Source organism: Pipra filicauda, unplaced genomic scaffold (genome assembly GCF_003945595.2).
Source record: "Pipra filicauda isolate LSUMZ 115617 unplaced genomic scaffold, ASM394559v2 scaffold332_size803855_pilon, whole genome shotgun sequence".
NCBI lineage: Eukaryota > Metazoa > Chordata > Aves > Passeriformes > Pipridae > Pipra > Pipra filicauda.
Window position 1 is genome coordinate 413,972 of NW_024104457.1, and position 20,503 is coordinate 434,474.

At 35.2% G+C, this 20,503-nt stretch overlaps 1 protein-coding gene across 5 annotated transcripts in view; it reads right to left on the reverse strand.

The window, feature by feature from the left end:
• SNTG1 (syntrophin gamma 1) overlaps window positions 1–20,503 on the reverse strand; it is a 345,421-nt gene that overhangs the window by 65,341 nt on the left and 259,577 nt on the right. For all 5 annotated transcript variants that reach the window (XM_039383959.1, XM_039383962.1, XM_039383961.1 and 2 more), the window contains one exon: window positions 13,588–13,626. In XM_039383959.1, coding sequence (XP_039239893.1) covers window positions 13,588–13,626 — 39 coding nt within the window. The remainder of the gene's footprint in view (window positions 1–13,587; window positions 13,627–20,503) is intronic.

Here is a 20,503-nt window from a genome sequence, read left to right on the forward strand (position 1 = left end):
GGACAATACTTAAAAACTGATAAAAATAGCTATTAATGCTTGAAAAATTTCTTTTACTATTTCTATTGAGGAACAATTATTTTCAGTCCTATCTGACTATCAAAAGAAAAAGACTTCTGCAAGCCTCAAATGTTCTTAAGATTTTCCCAGGGCTCTCAGAGAACACAATACTACTTATATGCTCATGGAATAATAAACAAAAACAAAATCTTCAAAATATTTAAATAAATTTAGACTAGCATTGCATTGCCTTTCATGAATTCAATATTTTTTTTAAGCACTCAATACATGGAACTGAAAGAAGAAAAAGTCATCAAGAGGTGAAATTTTATTTTCCAAAGTACAATCATTTTTCTGCATAAATCCACCAGTTTTCTGGTTTCATAATCCATGTTCAGTTAATGAATTATTTTGAACAAAGAGAGTGAGACCAAAAAAGCCAGAGTAATGAAACGGGTTTTATTTTCTTCTTCACCAGCAACATGATTTTGTTGTGAGAAAGAAGGTCTAGGAAAGGTCACCTGGTGGTTAGGTAACCTTTTTTTATAAAAATAAAGTATATTTATAATTTATAATTTTTATAAAAACATTATACAGGTTCAAGGAAAGTCGCTAATTTCTCAGAATTCATAGCACCAAGGGAAGAATTGCCTTTTTACAACAAGCTAACCCACCATTTGAACCCCAAGTTCACACTAACAGAAATGCACCTAATGAAGCAGTGATTAGAGTCAATTCAAAACTAATAATATCATAGAATCCTTCAATGATTAATGACTGCTGCAATCAGAAACATGATGGCAAGTGATATATGACACTGTTGGGTATGGTGCAGTCAGTATTTACAATTGTTAATGGGGACAGATGTCTCTTCTATGCAAAGTTAGTTACTGAATTTTCTTATTTAAATTTCTGGTCATCAGTATCTCCAGCAACTGACAATCAGTGTATAAAATACAAAATTTACTAAGAGAAAAGAAATAACAAAGGAGTCTATCTACAGATGAACTAGTCAGAAATTACTGAAGTCCAGAGAGCTCTCCAACAGAACATGGAAATCCTGAGAAATTTTGATGCATCTGCATAATGTCTTTGGAGAATCAACATTACCATTGCCAGTTACTAACAGGGAAAAAAATCAATAGGTGGTATAAAATTTTAATCAAATCAATAAAGATTATTCCCTAAGGTAATTTTACAATTTATTAGCTATAGCAAATAATCATTTGGCTAATTATTTAACAGTTTTTGAGATCATTAAGCAATAGATATAATTGAGCTTAATTTCTAAAAAAACCCCAATAAATAATCTTGATCTATAAAAAATGAACAGTGAAGTAAAACTTCAGTTTATATTTCAATTCAAATCATATCATGTTATAAGAAATTGTAAATTAATCCATAAATTTAATATATATGGAACAGCTTTAGGATTCCTTTTTTTATTAGAATAATCGGAAAACACATTATTCTTTCTGTAAGTCAAAATGTATTTCAAATCTATGTATAAAGAAATGAAGATCACTTTTGCAAAAATAACAGTTGAATGGATATTGTTTAAATACTTAATGCCGTATTTAAACAGACTGGTCTCAGTGATCTTCCACTGTAGCTGAATAGAGATAACATTATGGGCCACTGCCTTTCTCATTCACTTGCCTTCTGAATTTGAACTTTCAATCAAAGCAGTCTGAAAAATAAGTTAACTATTTTTATAAAAACAAATAAATATTCTGCAATTGAAATCCAGAAGACATGCTTTGCTAGATCTAGAGACGTCTGCCTCGTAGCATTATGATAAAGAAATCACGTAGCAAAGACCACCGATGTCTTCTAGTATTTTTAAAACAATTATTCAATTATTTCTCTTGGTGAGAGATGTTATGAAATCTCCATTCTTAAAGATAGTCAGAAGTTGACATGGTAAAGTCCTGAGCAACCTGATTTATGTAGGCCATTCTCTGAGCAGGATTTTGACCAGATGACCTACAAAAGCTCATCCAATATAAATTATTCTGCAAGTTTTTGATCTCAAAGTCTTGGAATCTGTTTTAAAGTAGTCCTGAGTTAATGATCTTAGCAAAACAGCTTCAGCATTGGTTTTATTACATTTCCACATTATTTTTGGTGGCACACACAGTATTACATACCAAATGTAGTAGTTCACATTTCATAATCCATTTGTAGCTGTCCAGGATTTTCTAAATGCATCCATTTTTTATCTACCCTAATTTTCAGAGGGGCAGTATATCAAGTTTCTCCCTGCAGATTTCATCCTTAAAATACACTCTGGAAAAGAATTTTTAGTACAGATTGCTTGCAGGTAAGGTACCCTTGAGACTGAAGACATTGCTCATAAGCAGCTATTAAGAAATGACAGATGTATCCTCTCACCCCTTCTCAGTTGTTAATGGGGGGAGGGGGGAAATTTGAAGGACCCTGATATTCTATAGAGATTGAAAAGGAAAGAGAAGGTGAGAATTCAGATGAGACCAGAATAAAGTTGCTAGTAAAGGCCTAAAGTAATGATATTTAACTTGCAATCTTATACATTCTTAAAGTATACAAAAAATCTTAATAATTACTAAGAAAGAAGAAGAGGGATTACTTTGGAACCACTTTAAACATCAGTTTTCAAAACAGGGTATCCAAACACAACTGTTTTGAGAAAAAGAGCCAGAATGCAGTCCCATTTTGAAAGACAACAAGATAGAGGAAAACAACGTCCAAAATACCACCTTCGGAAGCTAAGAAAAACTTTAGGGGATGATTAGATGAAGATCATGATATTCAGTATGTTCTACATAATATTATTTTCATGCTTCTCTTCATAACTTACTTTTTAACAAGATGATTTCTTTTTGCTTTGTTGGAATAAAGCCTGTTTTAATTTCCCTGGTGTTTAGATTGAACCTAGGCTATCCTGGAGGTCCTATTGGTAGTCGTATGCCAATAGCCTGTAGCTGGGAGTTAGTAGTAGAGTTCACAACATTTATCGAACTCATGTTGCATTTAATTATTTTTTGACAGTGGAGTGATGCATGTCAATAGTTGACTTGTCTTGGGCATCTTGGTATTTCCAGGGATTTTGCAGTTTCATTGGAGAAGTTCAGTTTCTAAAAAGTACCAAATAATACTTATTTTTCAGATTCAGAGCTTTCTTCCACTCAGGCACTTTTTTTTAATGCAGTGTCCTACCATTATGAACAATGGAGGGATGCAACCCATAAAATTAATATTGGGTCCTGCATTGAAGCTCAAATTTCAGTGTAAAATGTTGAGTCTCTATATCCACAGGGTTCTACAGAGGGACAGGCAGGCACCTTCAACCACAAAGATAACATAAAAAATCCTCTGTGGGTGACATCTGTCTGACTGAAGAAGAGATCCTGATGCAACAATTCAAGGCCCTGTGAAGAGCAGACCGTAACCTATAGTACCAACTATTAAACAATTGATGGATGTAAACTCAGAATTAATATTTAACCAGAAGTAACTCCTCTCAAAGAGAGTATTTTTTCTTTAAAGCCTTTTTTGCCTAGTCTCAAAGGTCTGCAGGCTATTTGCATAATAGATCTTCTTTCCCACTCTCTGGGTTTGGTTTTGAGCAGCAGCCTACTTCAGCAGGAGGGGAAGGAGAGGCTGCTGTATTATCCCACCTACTGCCATCAGGGCAGACTTGTGGGAGCAATAGGTCTGAGTGATGAATGACTATTGCTTTTACTAAGCAAGCACTGTAAACAGTAGACTGTTAAACAAATAATGGGAATCAGCAGGACTTCTGGATGTATATTTGAAGAAAGCAGCTAGAAACTGCATGCTATTATATCTTGATCCTGTTGGTCTTTGGGGGTATTTTGAGTGTGCCAGTTGGTTCAAGTAACTCTGGACACTGAGCACTCTCATGCTACCAGAGCCATCAGATAGAGGCCTTTTTTAGAGAAAGAAGCCACATGTCTGTCTGGACCCCGGTCAGAAGTTCCCAGACACAGCATTGCCACAGCACTGCTTCAGGCACTTTCACCTCTTCAGACCTGCACCATTATCCAGAATCATTCTTCATAAGTAAAGGTAAACTTTTTATTTTGTTTTAAACCCAGCATCACTGAGAGATACTTCAAAATGGAAAATGTTTCTTATTAAATAAATAAATAATTTTTTTTTTAAGTTGTCAGCTCCCGAGAACAGTTTCTCTACTTGACGCTGCTAAATCTCTATTTGCTGTGTCATATCATGGACTTAATAAGTTTTGCTTTCCAAAATAGTAAGATTGAAAACAAATATTCTCTAATAGACTTAACATATAAGAGATATTTCTTACTAAACAGTGTCTTCTTCCCAGGAAATACAACTCTTTGAAAATACAAAAATGTGTCGTAATAATATGTATTTCTTGGGGATGTTTCTCCATTTGCAATTACGTACATTTTTTAACATTTTTCATCAATTTTATTGTCAGTTTTCTTTCACACATTTTCATTGATTAATAATTCTTCGTGGTTTTATCCTTCTTCATTTGTAGGTAACCATAATTTGTCAATTACTTTGTACTATTTTGCACATCAACTATACTATGAAATTCAGGTAGCTACTCTATCACTGGTACCATGTACTGCTACTGTGATGAAAGAGAAGAGATCAAAGACTGTCTCTGGTCCACAGAATTCTGTTTAATCACTTTTCTTAGAAATTCAAGAGACTAAATATTTTCCCTTTTCACAGAGTGTGATATGAAGCACCAATCATCTGCACAGATGTAAAATAAGTGAATGAGAAAAATTGAATGCTTATTGACCTCTCCTCTTGAAGTAAACTGTAATTAAAAATATTTTACTTAAGCCTTTGAGTCCCATGTGCTCTTTCAGTAGAAAATCTAAGTTAAAGTATATGCTTCATTGATTCCAATTAATTTATTTAGATGACATAATTCCCAAAGGAATAACATGTGTATAGACTTACCGAATACTTTCATCATAATATACTAAAATTAATGTTATTCTTGGGAAGTTTTACACTTATTTGATATAATAAAAAAGACATTACAATAAAGCATTGCAACATTTTTATTTCTAGCCTCAGCCTCCAATGAAAATCCCAAAGGGGCCAGACAGAACAAATTCATATTTCGTAAGCTGCGGATACTAACAAGTCCTTATTTAAGGAAAAGTTAGAGAAAAAGAAAAGTTTCCTCCATACTTAATCTTTCTAATTATAACTGTAAAAAAAATAAAAAGATGACCTATATATTTTGTGGATATGGTGACTCTGTTTCTCACCTTTTCTCATTTTCTCTGTTACGGTTTTTCAGGAACTTGCCAGAGAACAAAGAAGTACAGGACATATGCATCATTCAAGGCATCTATTTCTAAACAAGAATGCTGAAATTTGCCTTCTATCCTCGTGCTTTGTTGGCCTGTTTGGATAGCAGCTAAAAATTCTATCCAAAAATAAAATACATGAAAAAGAGGAAAGCATTCTATAAGAATTTTAAAAAATGGTCCTTTCTTGGTTTAATGTTTGCTACTTGTGTTTCCAGTCTCAGAAATCAGAAATATCCAACTCCTGCAGAAAATCTGTTTTTTATATTGCTGGTATCCCTTTCACTGTCCTATTTATGTTACATATACCATTTCTTGGGTAAATGGCAAAATATTAGATCCAAATAAGTTTAGAGACTTAAAATGGGATTTAATCATGTCATGCATATAAATATAACACAGGGATAAAGAGATATGATAAAAGCAATGCTTCAGATTGCTATTCAAATTCAATGGTTTCTCACTTTCTGACCTCATCATAGATACATAATTACGCTTCTGGGAAGAACTGCATACATATCATACTGTTATGACAACTCAGGAAGCAATTATTCCTCTGATTAAATCTACTGTGAGGTTCTGATTCAGAACAACTCCAGATGTACACAGGCAGAATCAGGTTTATTAAGGTTAAGATCATATTATTGCAAAAAGTAGCAGCTGAAGGGAAAGCCCTTATTATGGCAACATAGCAATTACAGCACCCACAAAGTCAGTGTGTCAAACCTGTATCTTTCATCTAACCTAACCACCAAGCTAAAAGCTGAGGTATACCACTCTTGTTGCAGCTGTGATACTATACAGAAAGACACACAAGACCTGTGGAATGAAAAAGAGCCTGATTTCACACCCAAGAGGAATGCACAAATAAGATGAAGGATCTGGTAAGAGCACTTTTATCTCAAAAGCAGTAGATCAATCTAGCACTTACCAGTTGAATATATGTAAGCCATGACTGTCACCCAATATTTATAGACATAAAATATTAATTTTTAATATACATTTATTATTTATTTATCTGTGAAGGAGCAAGATTCAGGATGGGAACAGTTCCAGGCATGGAGAAAAACATACAGCAATTGGCAGGACTTTATTATATGGACCTTACACTTACTATATGGAGTTTACTGTTATTATGTGGTTTCATTGTATTCACACTACACAGTGCACAGCCTGGACAGGCCCGGGCTTGCCACGAGTTTGCCTGCTCCCTGCTTCCCCGCTCCCCTCTCTGATGGGCTGAAGAAGGTGCAGAGAGGATACAGGTACCATTTGCCCTTTCCTTCCCCGGTTCCTCCCCCTTTTCGCCTGTGCCCCTATCCTGATTTGCTCCTCCGTTTGTCTGTCTCATGCCTCATCCTATGTTCTGGCCCTTTCCCCACCTGAGCTGATAAAGAACCCCGTGCAGGCTTCAATAAAGCATTCCATCTGCACCCTACCTGGACTCCCGAAGCCGTGCTGTGCCACGGCCCCATCCCCCCCTTTTCGGACCGCGGCATTTATCTATTGGTTTATTCCTTTAGAACATTAACATACAACATTAGAAACTCTTCTTGTAGAATCCAAAAATAAGTAATATTTGTTTATCTATTTATCAATTTAGCATCATACTGTCTACTTGTGGGACATATATGCTTATTTCACTCACTTTCAAAGGTCTACAATAGAACAAGGCAGTTAGAATCCCCTCATTCATCTGTCCTATTTAAACCTTGAGTGCAGAATACGGTACATTCACCCTTGTATTGATTAAAATCTGAACACAGAGCTAACACAGATGTGGTCACTAAATTTGTCCAGGCAAAACTACCCTTACTGAAAGCAATTTTCAGGGAGAGATATTAATATTGCGGGGGGGGGAGGGAAGCTAATACTTCTTATACTAATGAGTTAGTACTAGGAAAAAAAAAGAGAAAATAAATGAGAAAAGTATGTAAATGAAGATGAAATCTATACTTGAGGCAAAATTGAATTATCTGGACATGCAGAAATTATTTGATACACAGCTTGAGACTTATAGTTCGAGATTTAAATAAGAACTTGATCTAATTATTCTTTTGTATCATCTAAATTTCCAGCAGGTGTCCAAATTACTTCCATCCTTTCATGAGCTATAGGGTATGCTGCCCTAGGACATAAGCATTGCTATCCAATAACTGCATCAAGTGACTCACAACATGAATGTTATCTAGCTCATCAGGTAATCAACTAGCTTTAGGAAGTTCTCTGACCGTCCTCTCAGAAGTCAATGTGGTTTCCTCAGCCTAAAATCTTTAACAATCTGTGGTGTCTATTGCCCTTCTAAAACTCTTTTATGTCCTGAAGTTCAAAAGCTACTCTGGACTAAAACGTAAAGGGAAGAAAAATCTTTTATTTGCCACAGGAAGCATCTAAAACAATGAAAAACTGCTCAGGGAAAAGCATTTCATGTTAACTATACAAACTTATATATATATATATATATTCAGTTTATTTTACAGAAAGCTCAATAAAGTATCAACAAGCAACATAAGCCTTTCAAGGGTATATGTTATGCAGCAATAATCCATGATGAGTGCCATAGATGGCTGACAATACAAAGCAGGGAATTAGCCCAACACAATTTACACCCTATTGTGCACTTCTGCTTAATTTAACAGCAAGAACTCAGCTTCCCCTGTGTGTTTCTATAAGCATTTAACAATAGAAGCTTCATTCTAGAGATTTTCCTTCAAAATAGACCTGATAAAATCCTTACTGTGACAGCAGATGGTGATAGAGCAGATGTATAACTGGACCTGAAAGTTCAGTAACTGTCAGTCAAAAGCTACTGAATGGCTACTCTGAGGAACAACAGTAACAGCATATTGAGAAATAATTAATTCAAGTCATGCAAAATCAGGAAAAAAAAAAAGAGAAAACAAAATATTGCTAAGGAGAGGGAATGAAAACAGTTCTTAATGTACTTCTGGAGCAGACTTGATTTATTTTGAGGACATGTCATCTTTCAGTAGAACACTCTGTTTAATCACTGCACTTTAAAAACAACAATACAATAGCAATGGAAGCTACTACTTAGCTATTAATAATAAAAAAAGGAAGTCATGTTGTGTTTCATACAGATGTTATCCTGATCAGTCCACCTGAGCAATGGAATTCAACTTTTTAAATGCAATAGAGATGCAACACATCTGCAGCAAAGGACTCTGGTTTGATTGACAGGCGAGCCAGTCACTATGACATTTGTGTGTGCTCACCTTTATACAGCGCACATAAGTTAGGTTTTATTAAATAACTCACTAAGCCAAATTTTTGGAATTGATTTTAGATGAGATTGTTCTAACTGCAGAACTTTAGTCAAGCTGAAGGACAGCCTATCAAACCAGAATATGAGGTGATATTACATAGCTGATCTGGTACAGCTGCATGTAGGTTTTTTATTAAATTATATAAAAAGCAAGAATAAATGGGCATAAACATGTATATTTGTAAACATCATCAAGAATGTAAAATTTCTGCAAAACAATGGGATTCATGGCAACTGAGTGCTGTGGAATCTGACATGCACAATTATACCCCAGTTTCTGGCCTTAGTGTGACAGTTCATTATGTCATGATGTTTTTAAATTGAGTCAAACACAGTTGTGGAGGCGAAAAACTCTTTCTCATTCTCACATAATTCTTGTTACAGACTGTTAACTTTGAATAGGACAGCTACCAATTATTTTCCATAAAAGTAGAAAAATTTTAGAGGGAAAGATTATTCTTAAAAATTAAAATGATTTAATGAAAAGTTCTTATCTTCTGCAATGCTCATGCTGCCTGTAGATAGAAGAGAAATAATGTTCAACTTAAAGTATTATAGCATTCTTCCCCACTATATTTTTTTGTGAATTTAACATTGACGAAAGGTGGAGGGTTGTAGCCTTTGAATCCGTCTTAATAGAGATGAGACATACAGCATGAGGAATAAAAGTTTTAGATGCACTGCTCAGCCATGATATTCTAATATTCATGTGAAACTTTGAGATTTGACTTTTGTCCATGTAGTAGAGAAGCAAGTCTATTTATTACATTTGTGAACATGTATGTGAACATAGCCATAATCCAATAAAATGAAAAATCAACTCTCTGAGTTTGTCAGGTAATGAATCTGATTTGTACCACTAGCTTCTTGTGAAATAAGCTAAAACTGAAATCAGAGGGTTATGACTTCCTTGACTGCAACTTATGAACATTGTACTTGTACATGCAGGGACAGTGGGAGATTAACTGAAAGCCATACTAAGATTTAGATCTAAACCGTGAATTCCACTGTGTACCTAATCCAATAGGTAACCAATTCATCCTCCTGGCATGACAACCAGTAAAAGCCAAATCCCAATGAATCCCAAACAGCAAATGAGAGTTACATGTAGTACAGTCTCTGGTAGTTGGAGGCAATACATTTGGTTTCCCACCCTGAGAAGGATCAGATTTTACAAGGACTATCTAATGATGATTTCTCTACATGGTATCAAGTCAACTTTCAGCCAAGACCAGCACATTTGCAAACTCATGGTGGCTAATATAAAGACTGGAAATTGAAAAGGAATGGGCAGCGCTTGTCCTTATTACACCACTACAGTTTACTGAGGTAGGGTGCGTTTTCCTATCATTTGGAAAGCGTTAGCAGGGAGTCGATGATACCTTTCTGAATCACCTGCCTAATGATGGCTCTCGCAGGAGCTGACATTTGCAGTAATCAGTGTAAGAGCTGAACAGAACTGATGAGTTCCAAGAAAAGGGAACGTGCCTGTGTTTACGCTCCTATCTTGGATGATCAAATAGAGAAGCCTCTGGCTGAAGCCTTAAAATATTCCATTCTTTGTGCCTCTCTGCTCTGAGGTCTGTATAATTTTTTCTCTGAAGTTACGGAAATTTTGTCTAGGACACTATATTATTTTTAGTGAATATTTAAAGTGTTCATTATATTTTGAGTAGCAAATTATTTAATCATTTTTTTCTCAACTACTTGCTGGTATCCTCTTAGATGTTACTATATATAGCCCATGTGTATAGTACCAATATAGAAAACACAACCAATACTCTAATTTTACCATGTTCAAGTGTTCTTTTCATTACTGTCAGCTCACAGAGGGGGAACTTTATTTCCCTCTTCTCCCACAGTCTTCTTCAACAATATTTTGTCTGTGTGGTCCTCTTCCAGCGTTTTTTGAATCATCTTTCAACCACTATCAAATTTATTAACATCTTTCTCAGAACTTCTTATTGCTTCATGCTGTCCAAATAATTGCCACTTTCTTATCAATACCCATCGTCTCTGATCTTTTAATTTCAATGAATGTATCTTATCTTTTTAATAATTTTCCAGACAAACCTGCTTTCACAATTACTGCCTTAAAGGAAAGCCACCATATTATGTGCAGTCAACGAGTCATTTCTATTTACTTTTTCTTTTATCTTTTTTATTTATTGCAACATTGAGACATTTGAATAACGCTATTAGAGTTACAGTATCTTCCACACCTATGCAGGCATTTTTTTCCCCTCATTGTAATTCTAACGGCTCTGTCTGTGCCCCTATTCTCTTCTCCACATCAAGAATATTTTCATGAAGGAGTTTTAACTGGGTTGGTTCCTTGACTCTAGTTTGATAACTGCCTTCCCCTCTACCTAATAATTAAAATGCACATAGGTATATTCTAGGAGCAGAAGACCTTTGGAAAAAATAGTGAGGAGGGGGAGATTAGCAACTGTTCAAGGAAACTTTTGCCAGGGAAAAGGTTTTACATGGGAAGGAATTTATTCTCATGCAGGTTGCTCATTCTCTTTATATGTCTGTAGAGGTAACTCCCTTACTACAAGTGATAAAATTCTCACAGACACACCTGGAGGCCCCCTCAGGGCAGCCAGGCAGGCCATAAAGCACAGGGGGAGAACTCAGCCTGGGGTTTTATTGTGCATGTGAAAGGTATGGTTATAAAAGCAGAAAACCAGATTTCTGCCTTTGCCTTCTCTGCCAGCTACATTGCAGCGTTCTCAACTTTAGCCACAGCCTGGTGTCTGGTGTTACCTGTGTGCATATCAAGCCTTACATACAAAAAAATTATAAGTGAAAATAATCTTGAATTACCCTGCTAGTGCTCATTAAAAAAAAAAGGATATTTGTTAAGTGAAATTGAATATGCACACTTTTTTTTAAAGCAGAGGAGAATGAAAACAGCTCCTGATATGTTTGAAGAAAGAAGTTAAAACTAGCTGTTCAACCTCTTAGACAAAAATGTGTTTTAAAAAAAATCAAGATGACAAATGTATTCAAGATGATAATTTAACTTTTAGATAAATAATGATGTCTTGATATAAGTAAAAAGTCTTGTTCCTTCCCTGCATACCATATTAATCCTTGCTGCACATCAGAAGACAGAAATTAACCTTACATTTGTGTAGCCTTTTCTGACTCTACTCAGAAACACTATTTAACTTAAATTAGGTGATATTTCCTAGCTCCTTCTATGATAAAAACTGCAACCCTCTTTACATAAAATATGCCCAAAAGGGAGTTTAGTTTTGAATTTAATGTTCCCTAAAGATCAATAAACCTTTTTCTTCTCCAGTATTTGATGGGCATCAAGACTTTACCAGTCTCACTGTCCATCAAAATCAGCCTCTCTCTTTTCAGTTTGCTCTTTTGGCTGAGCTTCTTGAAATGTTCTATGGTAATTGTTTTGGAATATAATCATTGGTGCTGATTAGAAAAGAATGAATTATATTGCAGGCTGCCCTAACAGATAATATGATCAACAAGCTATTCAAGCTACAAAAGTTACTTTTGCTTTCCACTGGAATTCTAATGAAGAGGAAAATACCTTATTGACCCCACATGCCAAGGGTTCCAAAACAGCAGAGATCCCTGAATTATATGTTAGACTGCTGGGACATTATAACTGTTGTTCATATTTTTGTTGTCTTTTTTTTTTTTACAGTAATAAAAGCAAAGAGGTAAGTTCAGGGTAAGAGTGAAAATGGAGCTAGTTAACGGCTTTTTGTTAACTAGCCGTTGTTTTCTTCCTTTTTTTGAGATAGGAGCATTTCTTTGCCACTGTCAGCAACTGATGTTATAGGAACTATTCTGAAAATGCCCAAATGCAAGTGTTATCTTCAATTATTGTAGCTTTGTTTATATTCACCCATATTGTTATTATTAATAGTATTTGTATTATTGTTATTGTGACTAACTGTTATGATTTGTGGACCTTCTCATTAAGAAAACAGAAAACAAAATAGTAGTATCTACCTCCCTTGTGAGTTACACTCAGAACAATTCCATAGTAATAAGGTTGGACCAGAGACAGGATACTGAGAAATATGTTGACTAACTGAAGATATGGTGTAAGGGAGGTGAAAGCACTTTTATTCATCTGTCTTCTTGAAGTCAGGTTTATAGCTCAGTCCTATGTAAATTTCTCTCCTTCTGCAAGGAAGTAATTTTTTCCTTCTTATGAATCAGATTTCTCTGTTTCTCCTTATTACCCTAAAATGAAATCACCATTATATAATAGTTGGGATACACAACACATGCATACTTAATTACCTTTACAGTGTACTGAACTTTACCTTGAATATTTTTACTAATATTTTATTTACATAGTTTTCTAAACGATATGTTGATCCTTTAAAGGAGGTGTGGCTGTTGTCCATTCTTACTATGGTCTCTAGCAACTAGAACCTCACAATTTCAGCCTTGAACTTCAAGCTGCCTGTAGGTTTGCTTCCTTAAAAGAAACTGTGGGAAGAACAGATTTCTCAAAACAAAAAGATCTATCCCTCCATGCCATAGATCCAATCCCCAGATACACAGCTGTAGAGAATAGCAGCAATTGTGTTCATGAGGCATTGTACAAAAAATGATCCCTATTCAAGGCAAAAAAACAACCCACTGAAAACCCATACATTATTAGAATTTTAGAACCTTGATGGATTCTATCTAATTCTGTAAAGCATAACAATCCCACTCCTCCTTTTATAGTAAAATTGGTAAGATGAAGAAAATTGTGTATATATATATATATATATATATTCATTAAATAGATTTTGAAAAGATTAGGTGTGTTCTTACTTTGACAAAACACTCCAGTTCCCTTTGAGTTTAGAATATAAAAACAATAAAGAACTCTTTAAAGAAAATCTACTGAGAATTCTTCTCTTAGAATAATGTACAGATACCACACAATTAAATACAGTTATACAGAATTATAACTCAAACAACCCCAACCTTTCTTTTTCTTACCTGCTGGTTTACGGGAAAATTCCTGTTGATTTTTTTAATCTATAAAAATGAATAAAGAAATAGATTAATACTCAGTCACTAGCAGAAAAACCAAAACCAAAACATTGGATATATCAGACACTCCCTTCCAAATTATGCATGTAAAAAAGAAAATAAAATCTCCTGCAGTAAAGGGACTGAAATTTTTTACAAGCTCATGTGAATAATGGGACATTTCTGGGGTTATTTTGTGATTCAGTCTGATGCTCAGAACACAGGAGAGGAGACTACGTGCAAAAAAATTGCTGGATTCTACAGGACAGGCAAATACATGCAAAATTATTTGAATACTATAACAATATGTCTTTTTCTTTTTTCTCAGATTAGAAGCTATAAAATAAACTGGAATATTTAACTGTAAATAAAAGTAATTCACAGCAACTTACTGCCAACCACTGAAGTCACCATGCTTTAAGCAATTTTTTTTCCATAAAGAATGATGAAAATTTGGGCTGGAACAGCCTTGCAAACATCCCTTACTCTACCGTTTTATCCTATGTGCATAATCAAGTATACAGAAACAGTTGCAATAATTGTTCAAGTAATTTTTCTTAAACATTCAACATTCAACAACAGCCCCAAATAAAAAGTAAAGAGAAAACCACTCTGAGATACCTGATTTATGAGAAGTTTGTATTTAGCTCTGCAGTTCATGGACTCCCTCTAAATAAACATTGCCAGCTTTCTGACAGAAAAGTGTCCAATACAAAGAAAATTATGTGTGGAACGTACCCACTTCCACCATTACTAAAACAAATGTGTTCTTCTTTAATTTATGCATAAACCCTGAAAGCTTTTGACCAAACCTAGTAAATCTACAGTGTGCATTCGCGACAGATGCTTAATATCTAGAATTCATTTTTTGTTCTCTTATGGTAATTTTTAACAAATTATTTTTTTTTTTAGTTATGGGTAAATGACTAGAGCACATATTTAAAGACATTGCCAAATAGGAATCTATATAGAATATACCTGAATAATCCAAAAAGCCCTGAAATCACAGTAAAACATTTACACTGCTTCAACCAAGGTGCAACATCTTTTTAGAAGAAAAGAAAAATCATCACTGAATTTCCTCCAGTGTTTACAATACCATCCCCAAACAACTATATGCAGAGATGTGAGTGGCACTGTGTTTTGCAGACTTCAAAACCACTCTATGTTTGCTGCAGTGGTAAGTTCTTTGCATTTCTCATGCAAATACTGAGCGAGTCTGCCACTGACATCCCACAGTTTTGCTATCAAAGGATAATTCTCACTGTCAAGAACATCCTGGCAAGCAATAGTTTTCAAATGTATCCTGAATCAAAAGTGTCAGAAGTACATTTCCATCCTTCCTTCTTGCATTTACATCAGCGTCAGCTTCCTCCTTTCTTCAGTGTTAGTTAAGGGGAAGCACTAGAGGAGATAAGACATTCAGTGGCCAAAGAAATAGTATAAAATTATAAGATACTTATAAGATACCAACTATCTTATATGAATTTTTAAAAGAAAAGGCAGATGAAACCCCCTTTTTAATAGAAAAAACTTATTTGAAGGCTTTTGGGATTTATTCCTAAATCAAACATTAGCTACTCCAGCGTGATAAATCCCTGTTTGTGTTAGTAGAAACTATTAAAATTCTTGTCAAAACTGTTTATTTTCATCTAGTTTAAGCAAAGACAAATACCCTGAAAATTTTAAGTTATGAAAGAACACTGTCAAGAGATTTTACTATTCTAAACAAAATACTGAAAATATCTATTAAGTAGCAAATTACAGTTACATATTAAATAATTCAGGAGTATTTTTGTTTACCTCACACATAGAGACTAATTCTTTTAAACAGATATAAAGTACATTAGGAGCCTTGTGTACTTTGAATGTTCCCGTGAAATGCAAATGCGTAATTGGAACATCATTTTCTCGTTCAAAAATTTCCAGCTAATTTTCTAAAGTACGATCTAGGCACCAGCGTTACATAGTTGTCTAAATTGTTGTTACTTTGATTAATTCAAATAACTATCTTTATCTTTCAGGTAATATGGTGACGATTTCCTGAAACACATTATTGTTCATTCTGTTATAGTTTGCAAACTCCAGTATAGTTTGTTCAAGTCTACCCAGAGCTGAGAATTGTTAAGTGCAATTAGTTTTAGTACCACTTAAATGTTTGTCATTCACATGCATAAATATTGGACATTACAGGAAAAAAAGTTTTACAGTTAGGCAACACACAGAAAGAAAAACGTTAGCCAACAGTGTTCTTCCCAGAATGTTACAATGAACGTTGAGTAAAATTTAATCTACAAGTGATCCAGATCTATAATCCTTAAGAATTAAAACCTAAATGTAAACATTTTTCATAAATTAAAAGAGAAAAAAAGTCTTCTCTTACTTGATGGATTATCTAAAAGAGAAATGCTTCTTCAGTTAACTCATGTGCATGAATAATATGCTTTTCATCAGAGGACATGAGTAGAATACACTTCAAACATATATGCAGGCAATATTTTAAAATAAAATACACTGGCAGATACCATACTAAAAAAAATAATTAAAAAAAATAACAGCCACTCTGAGAATATTCTTAATATTCTTTAGAAATATATGTTTAGATGTGTTTCTCCAGAGTAATTAAAAATCAGGAATGGCACAAAAGGAGACAAAAGAAGAAGCTAGAAAAGAAATTCTGTTCTGAAGAAAAGATAGAGGAAGCATTATGTAAGCTGCAAGAACTATCTGCTTCTACTTCCTGCTAAAAAAACAGGTGCTGAGGGGTGATATTCTATTCTGGTTCAACTTCCATGAATGCAAATTAGGGAAAAAAAAATCTAAAAATACCATACAGAAAGTAATTTGGGATCTGGTGATCACCTCGACATGGAAAAAGGAAGAAGGTGTCAAAAATAAGGTCTCTGCAGTATCTTGAATCTGACTACGAAATAGGCAAATGGTGTTGATACAATACCAATAATGAAATCATAGAATCATAGAATTGTTCAGGTTGGAAGAGACAGGAAAGATCATCTAGGTCTAAGTCTCCTACCATGGGCAGGGACACCTTTCACTAGACCAGGTTGTTCAGAGATCCATCCAACACTTCCAGGGATGGGAAACATATATTTTAGTGAAAGATATCACAGAGGATTGGTTTGAAGCATAACTGATTGTTGGCAGTACAAAGAGATTTGACTATATATGTTTCAAAAATTCAGCTGGACAATATGTTTGGACATCACTGACATGAAAAATTAGAATACTGGTCAGGGAGATGACAAGAAGTGGAACATAGAGAGGACCATGGCCAAATTCAGTAATTTTTGTGCACTAGACGTTGCAATCACAGATAGACAGTTTTCACAGTGATGGCTGTACTTGTTCTTCAGAAGAAATAAATGAAAACATCCCTTCTCAGCAAGTATTCAAATGAGCAGGCTTTGGCTTCCTGTGAGCACAGCAATTGCAAATGTTTAGGTTTTTTAATTTTTATTATTTAAAAGCCTTTATGACAGAGAACCAGGAATGCAGAAGAATAGTGTTCCACACTACTATCTTTCTGTGTGAATTGTAGCCTATTACTGTTGCCCTCTGCTGAAATGAAGCTGATTAAGCTCATAAAAGCTGGATTTTAAACTTCCACATTTGGTTAAAGCAGAACTGAATTGTTCATTCCTCTGAGAGATACTATATCAGACCCTCTTTGAGCAAATAGCACTGCAATAACTATTTTCAGTTTCCATAGGAGGATTTTAAAGTGTAATTTGAAAACTACTATTTATTGGGGTTTTGTTTGACCTTTTTTACCTATTTGTATTAATGAAATTTGCTATTCCAACGTAATCACAGGATTCTCATGAGATGATGAGGAAATGTGCCTTTCAATGAGCACTACGGACACTTAAGAGTAGTAAGATCAAGGGGTAAGAGCACTTATTCCAGGGTTTTCCAATCTTAAAAAACTTAAATAGAAGCAATCAGATATTTGAAAACTCTATGTATACCATGCTTACTTCAATCCTATTTCCTGATAAACTGTATTGTTAAATGAGACTCACAGTTCTAATATGATAATGGGAAAGATGATTAATGACCATGTGAGTCTCAGGTATCACAGCTGGTCGTCTGCAAGAAACAATATAGTAGGTGTTAGTTGTTAGGACAGAGTTCCTGACAGAGACCATTCCCTTGGAGTACCTACAGGAACAGCCAAGACTGAAGGGCAAAATATGGAATGAGTGGGCACCAGCTCCTGTTCATTATTTTGCTGACTTAGGCAGTAAACAAGATTCTTCCATGTTTTCATATATGATTTGATCTATCATTTTCTTGCAGTCTGTACATATCATGTAACTTTGCAGGTCTCAGAAATTTTTCACTTAAAAAAGAACCCTTTATTAATTTTTGCTAGTCAAATATAGACGGATTTCCCCAAACAATTTAGACTCTGCAGCCTTCTTCATGAATTGTTTGCATTACACAATTGCTGATTTACATTCATTAACAGCTAATTAAAATGTAATAGCTTGACAAGAATGTAAATTCATTAGCTAGTTCTTCATCTCATGCATTAAAACAAGAATAGAGTTTGTGCCATTGGGATGTTAAGTGATCACAAACAGGAAGCAGGATCATTACAATTTGGAGCAATTTGGAAGAAAACATAAATCCATGTTGTGATAATCTTATGTTAATGACTAAGAAAGAATACAAAACTAACACTGGAAATTACTCGTTAGCTAGTCTTATTTTCTTTCCTTGCTAGGCTTGTGTTTGCTCAGTGCCGCTGAGCTCTTTTGGCTGGAAATCAGCTTAAAGAAGACAGAGGTTCTCCATCAACCTGCACCTCTGGAAGTCCCCCATCATCCCCACATCACCATTGGCCAATCAGAGCTCAAATCAGTCCAACAGTTTAATTACCTAGGCAGCCTCATCTCCTCGGATGGTAAGATTGACGGAGAGATAGACAACAGGTTAGCAAAGGCATACAGTGCTTTTGGAAAACTCCACAAAAGAGTTTGGCGTAATAAACACTTGAAGAAAAGTACCAAGATCAGTGTTTACAAAGCCATAGTGCTGTCTACTCTCTTGTATGGTTCCGAATCATGGGTCATCTACCGCCACCACCTGCGTCTCCTAGAACGCTTCCATCAACGCTGCCTCCGAACAATCTTAAACATCCACTGGTCAGATTATGTGACCAATACATCTGTTCTAGAGCAAGCAGCAGTCACAAGTATAGAAGCCATGTTGATGAGAACACAGCTGCGATGGGCAGGGCACGTCTCCAGGATGAAGGACCACCGCCTCCCTAAGATCCTGCTTTATGGTGAACTTGCCACTGGCTGCTGCATGAGAGGAGCCCCGAAGAAAAGATACAAGGACTCCCTGAAACAACATCTCAGCCTTGGCCAGATTGATCACCATAACTGGTCTACTCTGGCCTCCAACCGGGAGGCCTGGAGACACACCATCTATAACGCAGCTGTCTCCTTTGAGAACACACGCAGGATCACTCTCGAGGAGAAAAGGCAACGCAGAAAGAATCGTGTTCTGCAGAATTTACCATCTAAAGAGTCTTTCTACTGTGCCTTTTGCAATCGGATATGTCTATCTCGTATTGGCCTCATAAGTCACCAACGTGCCTGTAACAAATGTGGTTAGAGCCTTCCCAAATCTTCGTTCGTGAAGCCCAGCCATGAGACTAAGAAAGAGTACAAAACTAACACTGGAAATTACTCATTAGCTAGTCTTATTTTCTCTCCTTGCTAGGCTTGTGTTTGCTCAATGCAATAGGTAAGTCATGATAAAGTCTTGAAATGTTATTACCCAACAGTATATGTGCATTGAAAGAAACAGGGAATCAGAGAAGAAACATGCAACAGTTCACACAAAACGCATCATATATTGGTGAATGCATTCCAATATATGTATAACTTCCTATAGACTAAACATAAGAGTTCTTGATGCAGATTTTACAAGCTGTAGTAGGTTTTACAGTTTAGGCTAAAAACGCATCTAAGCTAGCATATGCAGTGATCAGTCAATGTGTTCTGGAAAATATGGGAGCATAGGAAGTATTTAATGTAATATTCATATCTGCTTCCTGACCCATCAGAGATGATGCCATTGTGTGATGTGTGTTGATCATATTTTACCAAATAAATCATTCAAAGGATAGAAAGTTTTGCTTACTTTCATAATTTCTAGTATTTTCACATCTAACTTGGAGTTTCCTCAAGCCTAGACACACTGCATTGCAAATAAAGTCAGGTCGAAGGAACTCAGCAATAAGTTCCTTGAAGAAAGAAAGGGGAAAAAACCAGAATATGTGAACATTTATATAGAGGAGAGGCTTGATTCAACACTGAATAATGCATAAGCACAAGCATGACCTCTGCTTTAGAGTCTGTTCCTGTAGATACCTGCAGGCTGAATCATTCTCACCATGGTTTCTAGATGGGAACAAAAGTGAGATCCAAGATGATATGTTTCAGCTTATATAATTAACATTATAAAATCTCTCTTAGGAGTCAAAAAATTACAGAAACAGATCAAATATTTTTGAAGTTTATAGACAATTAAGACACAGTAGACATAATTCAGGAAGTCCCTAATCTGCTGAAGAAGTCCCAAAGTAGCAGATGGCTGGAAAGACAAAGGGAAATATAACTATTCTTTTGCTATCACCAGACAGATAACTAGATAGATCTTTATTCTGGTTCAGTATTAGTACTTAACATTCTCATGGATCATCTCAATCTACATGTTTCCTTTGAATCCTACATATAAGTAGAGGAAAAGAGGCCTAGGATAGTCTTGGGATCTCATCTGGAAAGCAGTGCTTTCTACCAGCTTCCTTTTAAATTCTACTGACTTTTTATTAGCCAGTTGTACA